Source organism: Atheta coriaria, unplaced genomic scaffold (assembly GCF_025399875.1).
Source record: "Atheta coriaria isolate IRGN ID8LTWV9N9 unplaced genomic scaffold, Caltech_Dcor_3.1 hic_scaffold_9_pilon, whole genome shotgun sequence".
NCBI lineage: Eukaryota > Metazoa > Arthropoda > Insecta > Coleoptera > Staphylinidae > Dalotia > Dalotia coriaria.
In genome coordinates, this window is record NW_027045451.1 from 10783046 (window position 1) to 10801832 (window position 18787).

General features: G+C 40.4%; 2 protein-coding genes across 4 annotated transcripts in view; one reads left to right on the forward strand and one right to left on the reverse strand.

Annotated features, from left to right (window-relative positions):
* Positions 1 to 18787, forward strand: part of side-VI (sidestep VI) — a 147041-nt gene that overhangs the window by 102575 nt on the left and 25679 nt on the right. For all 3 annotated transcript variants that reach the window (XR_010549800.1, XM_065311879.1, XM_065311880.1), the window contains 2 exons: positions 10363 to 10565; positions 17549 to 17659. Coding sequence is in view for 2 of the 3 variants with exons in the window: in XM_065311879.1 (XP_065167951.1) it covers positions 10363 to 10565; positions 17549 to 17659 (314 nt within the window). In the remaining variant the exon portion in view is untranslated. The remainder of the gene's footprint in view (positions 1 to 10362; positions 10566 to 17548; positions 17660 to 18787) is intronic.
* LOC135798896 (L-sorbose 1-dehydrogenase-like) lies at positions 12580 to 14469 on the reverse strand. Its single transcript, XM_065311881.1, has 2 exons — positions 14178 to 14469; positions 12580 to 14116 (listed from the first exon to the last, which is right to left on the reverse strand). Exons 1-2 carry the CDS (start codon positions 14418 to 14420, stop codon positions 12644 to 12646), a joined length of 1716 nt encoding a protein of 571 aa, XP_065167953.1. The 5' UTR covers positions 14421 to 14469; the 3' UTR covers positions 12580 to 12643.

The window sequence follows — 18787 nt, forward strand, 5'->3', positions numbered from 1 at the left end:
TAATTATAGAGCACCGCGTGGTGTAATTTCCATGGTGGTTATATCACGACGTTTGCGCTTTTTTTCAATTCTTTTGCGCGGGTTTTATAGCGCCGTTACGCGTTATTGTCAACTTTATTTTCGCCGCGATTAGCATTTTAACGGTTTTAACTACGATATTTTATGTGCGAAACTAATCAGTATTTTAAACTGCGTTTTATAGTTCGTAATAACATAATATTCCTATTGTTCGTGAAGCTTTATAATTGCATTTTATGTTCACGCCATTGGTAATTGCAAAATTTTATTTTGTATTGGAAAAAAAAGTTATTTGACGTGTTTGCTTGAACTTGTACAATAAGGAAGATTGCTAGGAGTGAAGGAAATTTATGTTGGTATGTTGGTTGGTGTTTCCGAGACAAAGAAATCGTTTCACAAAGCGCAGGAAAAAAACTAGACTGACGCTAAAGATAAGGAAGCGAAAACAAAAGAGTTTTGAGTTCAGACGGGTTATGGCGGCGGCGGCGGCGGCGGCGGCACATGTATGATGAATATAATATAAATATCGTCTTTCCGTGACGCGGGGAATTTTCCGGTCATGTACGCCGACGCCACGCCAAACGCCGGGTATTACTAACCGTAATATACGACCTAGGATAGAAATCCAAGAGGTTTACAAAGTGATTGTTTACAGACCGTTAATTATGGTTTCAATTATTTATCGTGTAAAGTAACCTAAAGTAGTACTAATCAGAAACCAAGTAATTTTTAAAGAAAATTTTAGAAAGAAAAAATGTGAAATTTGTAATTTTTTCAAACACACTGTATATTTTGTTAGACAACAAGACGTGCACAAATTGATCGTCTCTCATTTATCAAGGATTTCGACGGGATGAAATGCAGACTGCACGGGAGGTGTCGTCGTGCATACAAAATAATTTACCATGTTATAGATTTTTCTTTATGTAAAATTTTTTTCTCATTTTTTTCTAATATTTACGTTTTACAATTTTAAATCTGTTTTACTTCGTTTTGGAATAGTATATTAAATATCAAGTGCGCAAAGTGACACTTTAACAACGTGTAAGACCTATGACTAAAACCCATGACTAAAGTACTTTAATCACGACTTTGACTATCCGAGATTAAATTACCATTTTTCACATATCAAAACCGTAGAAAAAGTGACATTTTAAAGATAAAAGTAGAAAGATAATTAAAACCAACTATAAAATGGTTAAACTTTAACCTTTATAACCTATCAACAAAAGCAACATGATACCAATAGTTTGAACATTATCTAAACCTCAAAAGTTACCGGACAAGTCACAGGGTGTAATCTATCATAATATATCCTGTTAAATAACGCCACCAAAGACTTTGCATCCTACCCCAGTTCTCTTCCTCGTGTTTCTCTGGTGTAGGTGCGGAAGTGACGGTCCTTGTTGTGTTTCCTGGCAGAGACTTCATCAATATTTCATAAATAAGTAAACTTTTCTTATTTATGCAAGCGCGCCGAGGCCCTAATCAATAAATCTCAATTACACCTCCGGGACCGCCAAAGTGTCAAAGCGGAGACTAACAGAAGACTAACAAGATGCGAACGGCATCATGCACCGAGCACCAAGCCAGCACCTTAGCTGGCAGAGAAAGTAACCGGACTCCCTTGGAACCATAACATCCATCCTCTACCACCTCTAAAACCCCACCCAGGTTGTATCACCAGAAGCACTCTCTAAGGTCCCTTCAAACTATCTCCTTGGAAGAAGATCTAGGAACTGCTCATTCAACTCTTTTTTTTACTTTTGATTTTTTAATGATTTGGATGTTTTGGATGTCTTCTATGTTTGATACTATAAACTGGTAGTATTTGTGTGGTGAGATCATCCGTGGTGGTGAGATTAGACCGATTCAAACGTGTCCGCAACGAGATTTCCCATCGGGGGAATTTCCCAACTCCTCGACGCAATTCCGACCATTTCTTCGCGCCACCCCCACAACTTTACCCACTATGTTGTCTCTTCTTTATGCCAGCACTTCCTACTGGTGTAGGTGCATAGAACATTCTGCTAACCACAAAGTGGATTACTCGAGCGCATGAAAAGCAACTTGACATTCTGCACGCAGGAAAAATAAAGAAAACACCGAAATACCAAGCGAGAGCCGAAAAATAACAAAGAACTCTGCGCGAGGAAGAAGCGAAAGTCTTTGTTATGTCGTGGGCGTTCGCAACATTCACGAGTTAGTTATATGCGTTTGCAGAAATTGCTCGGGCCATGAGCACTGTATAAAAACGGAGAACAGGCAAGCGAGCGCAAAGAATTACGAAGCGTTTCGTTGGGATTTTTGTTAGGTGTTTCAGCAGAACGTGCAAAATATGAACGAATGAGCGCGCCATCTTGCGCATGGACATTCTGGACACTGCGATCTAGATTTATCTAGCGGGATAACAACGCATTGTCGAGACGTGCGCGGAAAACCAACTTCATTCTCGACTCTTTCGAGATGAACACGACAACAAAAACTCTTTTAATCACGGTATTATACTTGTCGTCTTCTTTTCCTACACGTTTTTCCCTCCAGAGGTTAAACACTATAATAAAAAAATGCTTGCGTATGTGTTTACATGATTATAAATCGATTTAAACGCGGTGAAAAATCATCGGATGCTTTTTTTCGTGTTTACACTCGATCTGAATGTCTGAACTTTCGACGCGTCGCGAGGAAATATATCGAGCGAGCGACCGCAGAATATTTTCGCTCGCAGTGCCGCGTCGCGACAAGATTGATGGCCGATAAAATTACTGTTAACACGGAGATAAATTGACGATATATTTAAAGTTCGTTCGGTTTTCCTCGCTTCCTTTTTCGTCATTTTTCCATCGATGCGGGCCGCGTGTGGCGCGCTGAAAAATGAGCGCGATCGATTTCGAGGCCACAACGCGCGCACGAGCTGAAATTTTAACGAAAATGCAAAATCGTAAATTTTTACGATAATACATACTTTCCATTAGGCATACGCCAAAAAATATATATGCAACAAAAATGTTCGTAAAACGTGCGAAACGCATCAAATTTATAACTTTGTCGTTTTTTAAACAACGATGTGCGAATGTTTTTCTCAGATGGAAGAAAAACACATCAAAATAATAACAATATTAATAAAGTTTTATATGGGACATTAAAAAGTCTAAATATTTGTATATTAAACATCAAGTGCGCTAAGTTGCACTTTAAACACGTTGAGCGATGTGATGCTAACGCTATTTTTTCTACTTTCACTTTATGCGCAGGCGCAAGCTCCACCACGTGACTAAAACCCGTGACTAAAGTACTTAACCCACGTTTTTGGCTATCCGTGATTAAATTACCACTTTTTATGCTTCAAAACCATGAAAAAAGTAGAAAAAATTTTTTTAGAATTTTTAAATTTTTTGATTCTACAGCTTGTATATCACACAATAATTTTATTTGTGATTATAATTAATGCCGCGTGAAACGTATCTCTCTATCAACGCGTGTAATTTATATTCGGTCGAATCTATCCAGTAGAATATAATCGTTAATCAAGTAATTAGAACGCAGCGCTCGTTTGGAAAGCGTTTAATGGTGCGTTTAACGCATTCGCGACCGAAATCGCTGTTTGCGCGTCGCGGCAATTTGTTTTTATCATTATGTTGCGACCGCGAGTGCGCGCACGATTGGTCCGCGGCGCTTTTATGCACCAAATCCGTATTAGAATGAGACAATCAACAAATCGTCCCTTACCACCGCCCCCGCGCACGTACAACAATTTACAATGGCCATTAACACCGAATTCAAATTGGTCGTAAATTAGCAAAATTCACATTATACATAACAAATTCATAGCGCAGCGTGTAATACTAAAATTTTTATGTATTTCGATCGTAAATTATTGTATTAAATTGATTTCGGCGTCGTGTGAAATAATTAATTGAATCTCAAGTTGATGATACATGTATCGTCATAATTGCGTATTTAGGCGAGGCATTGAAATCCCGGATACAACTATCGATGCCTAATGACTAATAATCAGTTCTGGCCGAGTGTCGGTTTTGCCAATTATCTCCACCGCACGAGTTTGCCACTTCGGAGTGGCGCTATCATTTATCAATAACTAATTATTATATTTCCGCATGAGAAATTTCATCATCAACAATTCCACTAATAATTAAAACAATTTCCATGGAGATGTTTTTATTTTCGTTGAATTTTCATATAATGACGGATGTAAATTGATGTCCTTGCTGCTGATAATACCAGAACGTATATTTTCCTCTCTACGGTTGGTATTTATTTAGGAATATGAATAATGCATACCCGGCAGGAGATACATTGTCTTCCAGAGTTTAGGTTGCAAGCTTAGCGGCTTCCTTTCGATTGTGTCTCGCGTTGTGTGTTTCACCTTGCGCTTCGTATCCTCGAGGTATCCGAAAGGTGGCTTATTAAATCTTCGCCCTTGGCTTGCTTCTTGCTTCGTTTGCGTCACGCTCGACGAGCGCCCGGCTCCTCCACCAGCTGCAGCGGGTAGTGGGGTGGCAGTTAAGCAAAACAAGTGCATGCACGTCACGGGAAATTACTCACGACCTAGTTTCTCACGCTGGATGTTTCTATTTTCTTCCCCTATGCCAAGAAAAAACGTTTTTTGACCCGAAATCCTTTCCAAAGCATTTTATCTGTAGATATTTATGTTAGAATAGTAGTATTTTTAGTTTTACTGATATTTGATAGTTTGGTATCGATTACAAGTACAGTGTTATAATCTAGGTCGGATTTTCCATTTTCCCCGCAGTCACGCATCATGCTTCCGGGGGTAATTATCGGCGGGCGCGCTGCATTTCCAGTGTGAAACTCACGCACTATCCTTCGAATCAATCCGACTTGACCGAGGCGTGATGCGGCGCAAATCCCATCGGACCTCCACCTCGCTTCCTGTATAAGAAGAGAGCATTGTCTGCGATCCCTTCTGTCTAATCAGAAGACATGTTCTTAAACACCAATTAAGCTCCTTGACTTTCAATCTATCTTCCCGTTACATTGAACAGTCATTAGCGCGAGAACTTGCTAACTGTTTCAGCCACCTCAAACCCACCGAAACGATCAGATCGCAGACGTTTTGTGTCCAACTAAAGCTTAGTCACACTTAATCTACAACATGACACGAAACATTTAATTACAATCCGGTCAAAAACGACAGAATTTTGAAAAAATAAAAATTGAGCTTTTTACTTGTTTCCTCATTAAATGTAACTTTCCGAGCAAATATAAATGTCGGAACGCTTCCTTCCTTCCGGTCCTTGGCGCGCTTCTGTACTTCGTCACTGCGTGGATGCCTGAGGGCAGAGGGGAATCGAGTCGGGACACTCGATTTTATTCCTCGCACGGAGACACGCTCCGCGTATATTGCTCACTTCGCTAGACGCGCGGGGCTAAATGCAAATGGCGGTTAAATAAACTCGACTAATGTTCGAATCTAATATTAACCTCAGGCGTGCTCCCAGCCACGCACTACTAATGTACTCGCAATCTTTGCAAACTTCTAACAAGTTGAAACAAAAGTAAATTTCTGTAAATTTAAGGTAAAATGTCACAAGGTTGAAAATTGAGCAGTTTGTTTCGAACATGAGCTAATGTTATGGCCTCGCCATCGAAATTGTCGCCTCGTGCGGCCGGTTTTCACACGCCCGTCCCGTTGAACCCGCTTATCCGAGCGATCACACTTAGCACACACTTTTATTTTTATCGCGCAATAAAACTTTGGCCTATTTTCTTCTTACCGCCCGAGAAATACTAACCTGTGCGCACAGGTCATGATGGAGTATAATTCGGTGCATTTTCAGGCCAATCCAGGGACGTCTTTAGATTTAATTTTTATTTTTTTGTTCTTTAAAAGACTATTTATACATTTGTTGTTTTAATTCATAGTTCTCTGATGTAATAAATTATCGATTATCAATTTAGGTATTATTTGGTGTTAAATTTGCCCGGGGGCGGCAAACAGTGTTTGCCTTCACGCGCGAGTTGTTTCTTCGGCTTACGAGCTGTGCACATAGCTTCCGGGCCATGCACGTTGTTCGATAACCCGCTGGAAAGCTCGCTTTCCAGCTTTCAGATTGCCGTTTAAGGCCTCTCACTCCCATCGCACCGCCACCGCCGCCTCGCGCTGATTATCGTGTGTAAACAGGTGTCTCCGCCGTCTTAAGCCTGCAAGCAATCATAACTTTGTGTATAAGTGCCGTACAATCGCACCGTACTACCATTCCAAGATCCTGAATTACAGAAATTCAAAATGGCGATATACATCTTTCCACATGCGACATGTGTAATGTAGATGTTGGAAAACTTTTGAAAGAAAAATTAGATAAGTACGCGGATATTAGATATTGAATTGTTTTTTGGTGTGGAAAGTTGTCGGGTCGTGGTCTAAGTCTAAAGAAAAGCAATAACCGCCAGACTTATCGCCAGCTGCATCGGTCGTTATAACCATTTATGATTACGTCGGCGGTGTGGCAAAAACCACACCAAAGTTGTTCCGGGCAACACCGGGTCAAAACTCTCCCGCGCAGCGACACAAAAAACTTTTGACACCACGCCATTCGATTTCTTCAGTGTCATCATGCGGCGTGCGAAAACTAGCAATAAGAAGTCGCGGAGTCAACGACTTCTTTGTTTGTCCGTTGTTGGGCGGCTTGATGGCGGCTGTTATTTTAATATCCTGCGCGTTCGCGAGCGTGGAAAATACATTAAGACTTGGCAGAATAAACAAAGTGCCATTAGTCAGAAGTCACACTACTCAGGGACCCCGGGAGTCTGGATCTGCTTGGAGGTCGTGGCAAGAAGTTGACGGGGCTATAATGGTCGGATTATTCCGACAAAAACAATCATGCGAACTGCATACCAGGCGCGCGCTCTCTCGGCGTTTATGCTAATTTCAATTTGCATATATTTTCGGAACAATTTTAAGGAGTTCTCGCCTCCGACGCCAACTCTCGACACTCGGCACATCGTCATGGCAATCCTTGGCACTTTGCATTTGATGATGATAGCAATGTCCCCGACCGGCAGAGCATATATAGACACACCATGCTTCTCGGCGAAGATGGAGTGGACCACTGCGGCTGACATGACGAATGTTATGACGAGATGTCCTTCGAGGTCTTTCCTTTGCGAGCGAGCGCTATATCCATATCCAGATCTAATAAACACGATGAAGTGTACGCCCGTGTGTGAATAAACCCTTAAAGAGTCTGCTTGCATCAGCAGATTGGCGCGGATTTCATTCGGAATCAAGCACGAGACATCAGCTGCCAGACATCAGTCGTTGATGCGAAGTTGAAAGCTACTGTGGGGAGAATCAGTGTGTGGGAATGCGAAAATAGATGGCGTAACCTTCGCAGACGAACGCGAGCGGATTTCTTTGCATTTGATTGACGTCAGTCAAGCAGCATAAACATATGTATTATACAGAAAATCTCGAGAATCATGAGAGTGAATATTCTATTCAGTCGGGTAGAAAAATTGAATTTGTATTCGGATGACATTTTCAGAGTAAGCAGTAATCTACTTATTTAACATATGCAACTCAAAATACAGACTATAAAAAGTCATAGGGATTATATTTTTGGATATAATGAGAAATGATTTTTACACATTAGAATTTAATGATATTGTTAAACTTTTCGAAGACCACCTGGTCCACCCTTCGACGATTAAAACGCACGGAGAACTTAAATCTTTTACTGCGTGTTTTGTACGTTTTTCGTCGAAGAAAAACAGAACTAAAACGTTTCCCTCAACGAGCCAGATAGTGAACTTTCGCACGTGTGCACCCGCCCGACCGACCGCCACTCGGCACCCAACTTCTTCACTCCGGCGCTCGGGCGGCTAAATTATCTCCCGACCTGCTCCCGACTCCACTCTTAAGATAGTGTTTAGTAGTTCGGAAAAGGCAGGAAGTCGAAATGTAGTCGCGCTCTATATATCCACCACCACCGCCTGCGACTTTAAGAGTTTCCCGAGAGCGCTGGTTAAATGTGTGCCGACCGGAAATAGCCGAAAGTGTTTGCTTACAGGATGCCTCCGAGAAGGTCCTACAAGGACACTCCGACGGCGCCGGATGCACGAATTCCCGAAATCCATGCGCCACGCGCGGTAGAACACCAAGTCGAAGCTGAACATTCATTTTTTTGCTCTGCGCGCGCGCGCGCGTTTGTCGGTGAATGAAAATGGGCATTAGCTGTGTGAGTGCGGGAAGAATGAAATGAAAGGCTTCGTTGAAGAAAGGATAAACGTAAGGCACGTTAGGCAGACGGGCGGAAAATGCAGGAAAGGCTTAAATGTTTAAGAGAGCGTGCAAATTTCTCAACGTTTTCCATCATCTGCGTTTTCTTTTCGAGGAAATTCAGGAAAATTGATGTCAGGATGTCACATTTAAATTATTATTATGCTAATTTTGGCTAAACTACGAATATTATAACCTAAAATATGTTTTTCTACTTTTACCATTAAAATAAAACTTTAGTCACGGTTTTAAGACACGAAAAGTGACATTTTAGTCACAGGTCAAGACTAAAGTACTTTAATCACGGGTTTTAGTCACGGGGTGGAGCTTGCGCCTGTGCATTTGCTTACAGTACGTTCGCTATGCTTGCTATTAATCAAACTTGTGGATAAAGTGCCACTTAGCGCACTAGACACTTATTATACTATAGCTTTGTAACAATTTTTTTTAATTAACTAAAAATATTGACTTTATTAAAAGTTTAAATTAATCAAAGGTTTTAATACGTTTTTGGTCGTTTTTTAATGAACGATTGATTTGTTTGCGTTATCAAGCTTCAAAGCTTCAAATATATTGACATTTTTTTGATACGGCTTTAATTATTTCCCCGTCGCGTTTACGTACTTTGTGGTGCACACCGAAAATAATGACGCCAAATGTTTGCGAATCATGCAATCCAAACAGCGGCAATCGATGAGCGTTTAATTAAAATTTAAATTTGGACAATTCACTGATTACGTCCGAACTGTTGACGAAGTAAATAATTTAATTTTGTTTTTATTTCGCTCACGTGTCCGCAGCGGAAGTGGAGAGCGAAGTGCGCACGCAATGTGTAGCATTAATTCGTGGGAGCAACTTTTCACCAACGACAACGACTTGGTTGGTTGGTCCATGGCGAATATGGCCATCACGCACGACGCATTAATTTCAACTTTTCGAGGCGAACGACGTCCGGAATGAAAATAAATGTAGCTGACCATGAAAGTCATACGTGCGTGCGTAAATTTCACTGAAACTTTTTTCAGGAAATTTCACTGCATTGGTCATTTTTTTATTTATATTATTTAATCTTGTTTGTAAAATGTTAAAAATTTGTTTCTATGCGTTGGGAGGCTGATGAAATGTGGATTTTTCAAGTTGATTTTTCGTTTTGCGTTCTATTTTCTTTATTGGCTCGCATAAACGTTTTACTGCACGAAATTAAGATTATTTATTTTAGATTCGCTTATCGCGTATGAAACATTCGACTTTATGGGGCTGTAAAACGAAAAGGAGGGAAAAACGTCCAGCGCTGGTCCCCAAAAAATCACTTCACACACTGAATGTTTAAGAAACAAACCAAAAAAATATTTAAATAAGTTTTTCCTGACTTAAAACGACAAAAAATAAAATTAAAAAATTTTAGAAATTTTTTTTGCTGAAAATTAATATTAAGCAATCCGGGTTTGATTTATTTTGATAGCATGTAGATCTGTTATAAAAACGTAGCTTGTCGATGGTGACCAAGCGTAGCAAATGTGGGCGAGCGTGAAGGGTGCAGTGGTGCGCGGCTATCGGACGCGGACGTTAAGGAAATGGAACGATTTCGGAAACCGAAGCGCCCACCCGCTGGGCAGCGATGTGAGCATGCATTTCGCGTTTTCCAATATTGACGATTGTGCGGTCATATCGCTGCGAGCCTCGGCCGCCGACGGACGGGCTCGAGACCTGCCTGCTGGCGCCTTGGGCTTCCACCCCCGGGGCGCCGGTCCAATATGTAAATTGTGGTGCGTTGAACCGCCTAACCACGTTCCGCACATAAAACTACCCTTTGCCATCGACATCGTCTTTGCCGGGCGCAAAACCAAACTTCTCCTCCTTTTAAGTCCCTAGCATGAGGTGGAGATGTGGAGATTTTGAATCGGGGTGTGTATCGTGCAAAATCTCAAAGTTAAATGCAAAAGAAAAAACCAAATAACGAGTTTAGACGCACAAAAGCAAAAAATAAAAAAAGTTAATTGGTACCAAATCAATACCGAAACAATATTTGCCCTTAAAATAACCATAAAATTTCATTACATGTACTCAAATTTTATTTCCAGTTATGATACGAGAACGTCAAGTAATCAGGCGCACAGATGGCAGGACAGTTCCCTGGACAGCCGGGCTTTCTTCCGCACACTGACAGAACCCAGCACGTTGAGCATCGACAACATTGGCGAGAAAGAAGAAGGCGAATACCGCTGCCGAATTGACTATCTCCGCTCACCCACGAAGAACCTGCGGGTCAAGCTGACTGTCATAGGTGAGTCCGAATTATCCGACATTAAAATATTTATTATATACATGAAGCGCACTGTTTAGGGTTGACCAGTGACCCCGCTTTGCTCTCGGCGGTCGTGTGTTTCGATTAATTTTAGGTAAATCTTATCTTTATTAACAGCCTCCGCAGTCCCCGACGCAATAATAAAATTAATTCCGGACCGCGATAATGTCAGTTATGTGTATGCTGCGGTGTAGACCACGCATGGCGTCCTCCTGAAAGGGTATTGTTTAATTGCTGCCGGGATCCCAGGAATTAAACACCGAGTACCTCATAACGCGAAGCGCTGTGAATTGTTTTGAGGAATTTTGTGATCCACTCGGTTGGGAATGTTTGGCGGAAAACCTCTTCGAAAACTTTACGATTTTCGACGGGCGCATGACTCGTTAACAAGTTGTTTGGTGCGTCCGGATTAATGTCATTACATACCGCTTGTTTGGCCGTTAGACGCCTTGTTATGTCTTCATCAAACGTGCCGGTCATAATTCTATTCAATCTTCGACCAGTACTCACACATGGTTATTATGTGTAATTTGATTTTTGCTCTCGTTGAATAAATTGCCACTCGTCGATTTCGATTCGCTTCGATGAGTGGATCTACGCTCTTTGAATACGCCGAGATTTTCACGCTTTCCCGAACTCTAAGAATGGATCTGGTCACGAGTATGTGTGACTTCCGGCGTGTAAGCTCTCCCACTTCCTGCTATACTTAACCTATAAAAGATGTTTGTTATTTGAATACGAAAATAGGCTAGTTGGAGTTTTTCCATTGTAAACCGAAGAGATTTTCACATTTCCGTCTATCGATTATTTCTTCAGGAGGAAAAGAAAACAACGTCGAGATGAAGTAAAAATCTTCTAAATTATTCATATAATAAGCACGTAAAATCCCATTTTCTGTGTGGGTTGTTGTAAGTGCCTGCACAGTGAGTGTATAACAACATCCACGCAGTCATTAAATACCTAAATGGTTTTTTATTCGCCCCCTCGTTTGTTGGGCCATTCTCGCCGCCTCCTCTGAGATTTTTTTCTTGCGAAGGTATTTCCGCCAAAAGGGGAACCATTCCCGGCAATTCTTCTCGTCGTTCCGAGTCATTCCATTACCATAAAGCTTACAATGCATAAATTAGCTGCCGTTCGCTGCGGACTGCCGTGGAACCATCAACCTCACTTTTTAGCTTACAATAATCCGAGGAACATTGGTTTTTAAAAAAATCGCGCTTTGCTTCGCAGTTATCTTCTCTGGGGTTTATCATTTTTCAAGCGGGTGAAAAGTTGATGTTGGTAGCATTAACGAAATAAAATCATCATTTTAATGCTACCCACTACCACCACCTTGGCGGTTTCCTACGTTGCAACATTCCATCGTTATTTGGGAAGCGGTAAAATGGAGAAATGGCAGAGGGAACTCACTGCTAACCGTTTCGGCGCCTTTTCACAATATAATTTAAATCATTTACCTTTTTTCTTGCTCCCTGCGGCGGAAAAAAACTGAACTCGCCTGCAAAAGCACAATAAAGCTATATTAAGGGTATAAAAATTGAATGCTATATACAGTGTGTACAGGAAATCAATTTTGAACTAATATTTGCTAAATTTTTGCCAAACATCCACTGAAATTTGCTTATAATTCAAAACGAGATTATACTTTTCCTTCAACTGGGAACTGTTTGAAGCAGCGGATGCCAGGCAATAAAAGTATGTTAATATAAATGAGAAGATGTGCTGCGCACCCACAGGAAGCGCCCCGGCATTATTTGATATGTTGGCAGCGATCAAATGTAACGACTGCGAACACATCACTGTCTACCTTTTTGCGTTTACATAACATGCACGCATATTTTTTCCTCACGTTTCTTCAAATTTTAATATTCCGAAGAGCTGAACTTTTAATAAGTTTTTTTTATACAGTGCATTCGATCACAATTAAAATTACAATCTTAATTAAATTTATTTCTGGTGCTTGAGGCAAGGAGAGAAGAATTAATGAGAATCCTTTTTACGGAATGCAAGTTTTTATTGATCTGTTCAAAAATAATAAGAAAACATTGAAGATTGGTTTAGTAGTCAGCCTTGATCATATCAGCAGCTTTCTCAGCAATGGTAATCGTTGGGATGTTGGTGTTACCAGAAACAATTGTAGGCATAATACTAGCATCAACAACACGTAGTTTCCTGACACCATGGACCTTCAACTTGTAGTTGACGACTGACCATAAGTCATTACCCATCTTATTGGTACCGGATGGATGGTACAAGGTGGTTGCAAAGTTATGCAAACTGCAACGCCAGTAATCATCGGTGTTGAACGTCAGGGAAGAACAATTTGGAATGTCGAAGTCAATAATCTCGACTGGGAATGTTGTTGAATAGGTGATGAATGTTTTAAGGAAGTTAATGGCTGCCAACATGACCTCCTCATCATCCGGGTGTGTCAGATATCCAGGGTAGATAAGTGGTTTGTCAGCTGGGTTGCTGCTGGCCAAACGAATGGATCCACGTGATTTGGGATTCAAGAGAATTGGCAGGAAGGTCATCATTGTGTACAATTCATTGATGGCGGTAAGACTAGCACCTGACACATCATTGAATCCAATCTTTTCGATATAAGATGGAAGGAGTAAGACATCCTCGGTTAGCATACTCATATGCATGAATTGAATATTCGGGTAGATGGAGTTGTTCTTGGTGTTGATCCATCCAACGAGGTTACCAATATCTATCTGACCAACTGGGGCTTGAGGTTCATCACAGTAAGCATATACGAAGTCGGTGAAATTGACCAGGATTGGGAACTGGAAGTTTACTAAGAAAGCGGGGAACATCATGTGATCCTGAAGGTTCTGACCAACACCTGGGAGGTTCCTGACTACCTTGATGCCTTTACCCATGAGGTGAGCACGTGGGCCAATACCGGAAAGCATGAGGAGTTTTGGAGAGTTGATGGCACCAGCGGAAACAATGACTTCTTTGGTTGCTTTGATTTCAACTCCGTTGGAAAGACGGACACCTGTAGCCTTGGGTAATAAAATATTGTTGTCGAAGAGGATTTTGGTGACAGTTGTGCTGGTCATCACACATAGGTTACTACGTTGGTTATTTGGAACCAAGTATCCCTTGGCGACGTTGAAGCGTCTGTTTTCATAGATGGTGGTATTGACATAGCCATAACCAATCTTCATGTCAGGGGTATTGTAAGGGAAGCCCATGGACATTGCACCTTCTGCAACCACCTGTGCACCTGGCATCTCAGCGGCGTACATGGTGGTCTTCATATTGGCTTCGGTCTTTGCAAAGTATTGTTGCATGGAGTTCCAGTCCCATCCTGGGTTACCTTGACTAGCCCAGTTGTTGTAGTCGACGGGTTGTCCCTTAACGGCCAACATGGCGTTGATGGTTGATCCACCACCGAGGACCTTACCTTGGGGCCAATTGCACTGGCCATCTTTGTATCCCTTGCAGTGGTTTCCGGGTTGGGTTTTGAATTGCCAGTCTTCTTCGGTTTGTTGGAGACTTAGGAAGAATGCTGGGGCCTATTAACAAATATATTTTTATTATTTATAGGATTTTAAGGTTAGGAATTAAAAAATTTACCTCTGATAGTTGACTGGGATAGGTACCAGCTTCAATAAGCAGAATTTTCCAGTTGGGGTTTTCAGAGAGACGCGCAGCAAGAGTGATACCAGCCGAGCCAGCTCCTACAATGATGAAGTCATATTGACTCTGTTGGTTGAGATTGCAAGCGGTTTGGTAGTTGTTAATGTCGTAGATTGAACACTCGTTGTTCATGAAGTAGTTGAGCCATACTAGGAAGGTTACGGTCGTGCAAAGCTCCATCTTGCTTTTTTTCAGTCTTGCTGACTGTGTTGTTTGGTGGATTGTGCTACACTTTTATACTCGTAATATCATTTACGTATAAACCAACAGATATCTTAAAATATTAAAATCTTTAATGTTTTATCTTTGGCTTTGCATGTAAATACGTTATTATAATGTCATTATGCTGATAAGAGAAGGATGTAATTTTGTAAAGTGTATAATCATTAGGGATTATTATTTTATAAAAAAAACATCTTAAATTAGCCTTCAAATTTATTTATATATTAAGGTAAATGAAAAATATTTTTTTGTTTTATTTTGGAAGCAGAGACAAAGATTTTTACAAAATAGCAGGCTTTTAAAAGAAGTTGCTGAAAAAACACCCTGTATCTTTGGATTTAGAGAGTCAATCGTAACATAGTCTTCATTATATTAAATTGTTATTATAAGTTGATCCTTTTGTTGTTATAAATTTTATTTTTTTAAGGAATTACAAAAATGCCAACATTTTTGAGTTTTTGCGAATTTTGGAAACATGCGATAGAAAACACTCGGTATCTTCCAATTCTGACATCATATTTTAACAATTTTTTTACTAAATAATAGAGAAAGAGTTGCTTTTTCCTTTTGTATGTTATCACTTCATCTAAACAATTTAAAATTGCCTTAAAATTGACATAAACTTTTGGATTTTTTGAAAAATTAAAAAATTTGCAGTTGAAAATACTCAGTAAATTACAATTAGAAGTTTTCTTTTTCTGACCAAGTATAAAAAGTAGTAAAAACATATACAATTTTAAAATTAATATATTAATATTGATTAATATCAGCGTTTTCCCATTTTCAAACTCTCATCATAGCCGTTTTCCTCTTTTGCGGTCGCCCGCTCGTGATTTGATTACGATCTGAAAACCAATTTACTATTAATCTTTGAGATTTCCCTGCCGATTCGAAAATTTATATCCTTTTCATTCGCTGGGCGCAGCATCCCCGTGAAAACACACCATAAAAATCTCATCAGCAATGTTAATTCTTAATTTATTTCCGTCCCGGCCGTATTCGAAAGCGGCGGCGACTTTTCCGGACTAGACGGAATTGGTTTTGATTTCTGTTTGACCCGAGTTATTGAACTGCGTTCGTTTTTATTGCAATATGGAAAATTGTCTTTGCCTTCACAAAGCGAATGAGAGATAGACGCCAAGCTGATGAAATTGCTTCGTGATACAAAGAATCAGTCGTCGATTCGTGAAAGGTGAACACGACCAAGGAGGAAATGATAATTGCGCCTCATTGGCATGCAAAAATATATGAAATTTGCGCTTCGCAAGTTGAAAAGTTAAATATCCGAAATATCCAATTATCCCACGTCTTCGTCAAATATTCCATCTTCAAGCATCGTAAATTTATTTCCCTCAACAGAACACCCTGTATAATAAAATGAATAAACGTTTTGTTGCGTGTTGATGTTACGCGAGCTGCGTGAGCGGCAACCAATTAAAAACTTTAAATGTTCGCCGGCAACTTTTTAGAGTGCCGCTCGAGTCGAGTGCGCGCGTTTGCATTAATAAATATTGAGTTGGAAGGCGCGCACTTTTAATGTCGACGCGCTGAAATATAGCCGGACGCGGGCCGAAAGAGTTGGCGCGCGCTGGCGAAACATTTTTTAACTAATAAATTCAGCCGGCAGCTTATTTCGCATCCGCAACGCATGCAGTGCTCATGTTAAATTTAACGCGAATTAAAAATTGCCGAAAGTCTAATTACCCGAGGGCGAATTACCGCGAGTAATGTGATTATGTACAACATCAAAAATAAAAATAAATTCAACCTTTTTCAAAGTCAACTTTTTAAGATTTCAAACGTCAGCTACAAATACGTAAAAAGTAAATATTATGTTATATTTACACACTGGATCACCGAGGATTATTTTGGTAAAAATAACAGAAGAATGTAAATATTTACATTATATTGACGCGCTGTTAATCCCGCACTTAATCCAGTTTAATTAAAATTTTGTTACTCTTTTACAAAGTCATAAATCACACAAAAAAACTCGACTTGAGATTCTCTCAATGTCATTCACGTTGCTGTCGAAATTAAATTCGATTCCCAAGAGATCCGCAAGCGCAAGCAATAATCTAAATACATTAACCAAACTTCAAAGAGAGAAAATGCAATTAGAATTCCGAACGTCCACGTTACAAGCATCGGCAACCATATATACACATTGTATGAGCTGCAACTCGTGATATCCGAAACAACACGGACGTTTACCTAAGTGTGGTTCTCGCCGGAATCTTTGTTAGCCCGTTGAATGAAGTTTCGTTGTGTGCGCGTGCAGATGTACTACAAAAGACGTTTGTATTGATTCGCAATTAAGGACTTCCAAAGAGGTCTCTCATCTCCACCTGCCTGCGTCAATACCTCGAAATTCCCATCACGGATTAAACTGGCGGTTGGTGCAGTTGCGTAACACAAAGAGATAGGATTAAACATGACATAACCTCAAATGTAGTTATTAGGGTTAGGTTGTAGTTTTTGACATTCTCCGTAATCCTGGGACATTATTATGTTGCGCACGTGTAGTACTTAATATCTAGCTAGTTTTCTTGATTTTTTTCTGTGTGTCCGGAACACATTTCGCGAATTACATCGAGTAGATTGTTTCGCGTTGGTTTTCTACACCACCAGCTGCTCCCGGGGCTTGGTTTAATGTTTTATCGTAAGGTCACCTTTATTACTTTATATAACCGAGTTTAATCTCGGTCCTCCTCGGTTGTGTAATATAGAAAGGATAAATAAACCTCGGTTCGAACGTGGCGGAGCAAGTGTCCTCCTTGTTCCGGCCGCACCCACATCCACATCCTTACATGCAGCCATAGTATAGTGTTTTGGGGCGATTTTGCTAGGTGGATGAAGAGAGAGGATGCAGTGGCGGGTCGCATCTGTTGGTGCGACCTTGTTAACCGAGTTCGGGTTTGACCGCACCGCGCGGGCACCAGTCTAGTAAATTTCCTTTTCATTATTAATCTGCACGGCGGCGAATCGATGCGCCTGTGTTCCTGGCCGCCGGCCGCTGAACTAGGACATCCGCAGCAGCTTCATTTTGAGCATTTCAATATCATTATGTTTGTTATTTGTTTCAGTGCCACCTCAGAAGCCTAAGATCTTCGATGAAAAGGGCAAGGAGGTTGAAACCCGTGCGGGACCTTATGAAGAGGGAGGGGATATGAAGTTGAGTTGCATTGTCACAGGCGGTAAGTCAAAAATTCCTCATATGTATGTAATTATATTGTGCTGGTAGTTGGATCTTTGAGTTGGTTGGTTTGAATGGTTGGAGGAACTTATGTTATGTGGTTGCTTGTTAGTGACAGAATTTCATCTTGTGCGGCTGTCACTCGACGCTGAAAATACGACGGCGTTTAGTTGGTAGGAATGTGCGTTCATGCGCGCACACACGATGTATTATTTAATTAATCGTGCAATTAACCTTCGCACGCGCGCATTAAACAACCCGCAAAACGCATTTCCAGCGTCCGCAAACCCTCCCCGACGACCGCAGACCGCCAACAGTAACACTTTACACATCACCAGTTACAAAGCGCGCTAAAAATAACTTAATAACGTTTAAAAATTAGCTCATTTTGATATTTTGAAGACCTTTGGGAATTTGTTATATTTAAAAGCTCAAAAATACAAAATTTAATGAAATTTTATATTGAGTATTAAATGTCTCTCGAGATAATGCGCAGGCGCAAGCTCTGCCCCGTAGATAATACACGTAGATAATGAATATTACTCACGGTTGGGCCTTCCGTATATAAAGTCCCACTTTTTGAGTCTAAAACCGTAGAAAAGCAGGCGCTTTGTAGGTGGAAGTAGAAAAAAACTTAATATTTTCATTCATAAATTTTAAAAATATTTTATAATAATTTTATTAGGTGGAGGATAAAAGAATTGTTTTTCTTGTGTTTATTTTTCAAAACAAAAACTTCTGACAGGTTGCCGGCTTGTTATTTCCGTGTTGGCAGTAAAAGAAAATCTCGAAAAATATGAGCAGGAAAAAACTGAAGACGCAAATTGAATTAACAAATGTACCTTAATTCGCCTCGGTAATGTTTTTCGCTCGCTGAGCTTTTTCGCACGATGTTTTTTCCCTTCGCGGTGGCGGCGGCGGAAAAAGTATTTTAATGAATGCTCGCATGAGCATTCCGGGCGCAACGTGGGCGCGCAAAAGAAAATTTCATAAAGATCTTAATGGCGTTTTGCTAGATTAAGGAATTTATGAGAAAAGTTCACAACTTTTTTTATTGCACGCTTGGTTTTCTCTTCCATGTGGATAATATAAGAAAAAACAACAAAATTAAAAAGAAAATGCTACAATA

Bases quoted from the DNA above. Each gene is read 5' to 3' on its own strand.
- LOC135798896 (XM_065311881.1), bottom strand. From the start codon at position 14,420: ATGGAGCTTTGCACGACCGTAACCTTCCTAGTATGGCTCAACTACTTC. The intron at 14,117-14,177 runs GTAAATTTTTTA...ATTTGTTAATAG, and splicing joins ATCCCAGTCAACTATCAGAG to GCCCCAGCATTCTTCCTAAG.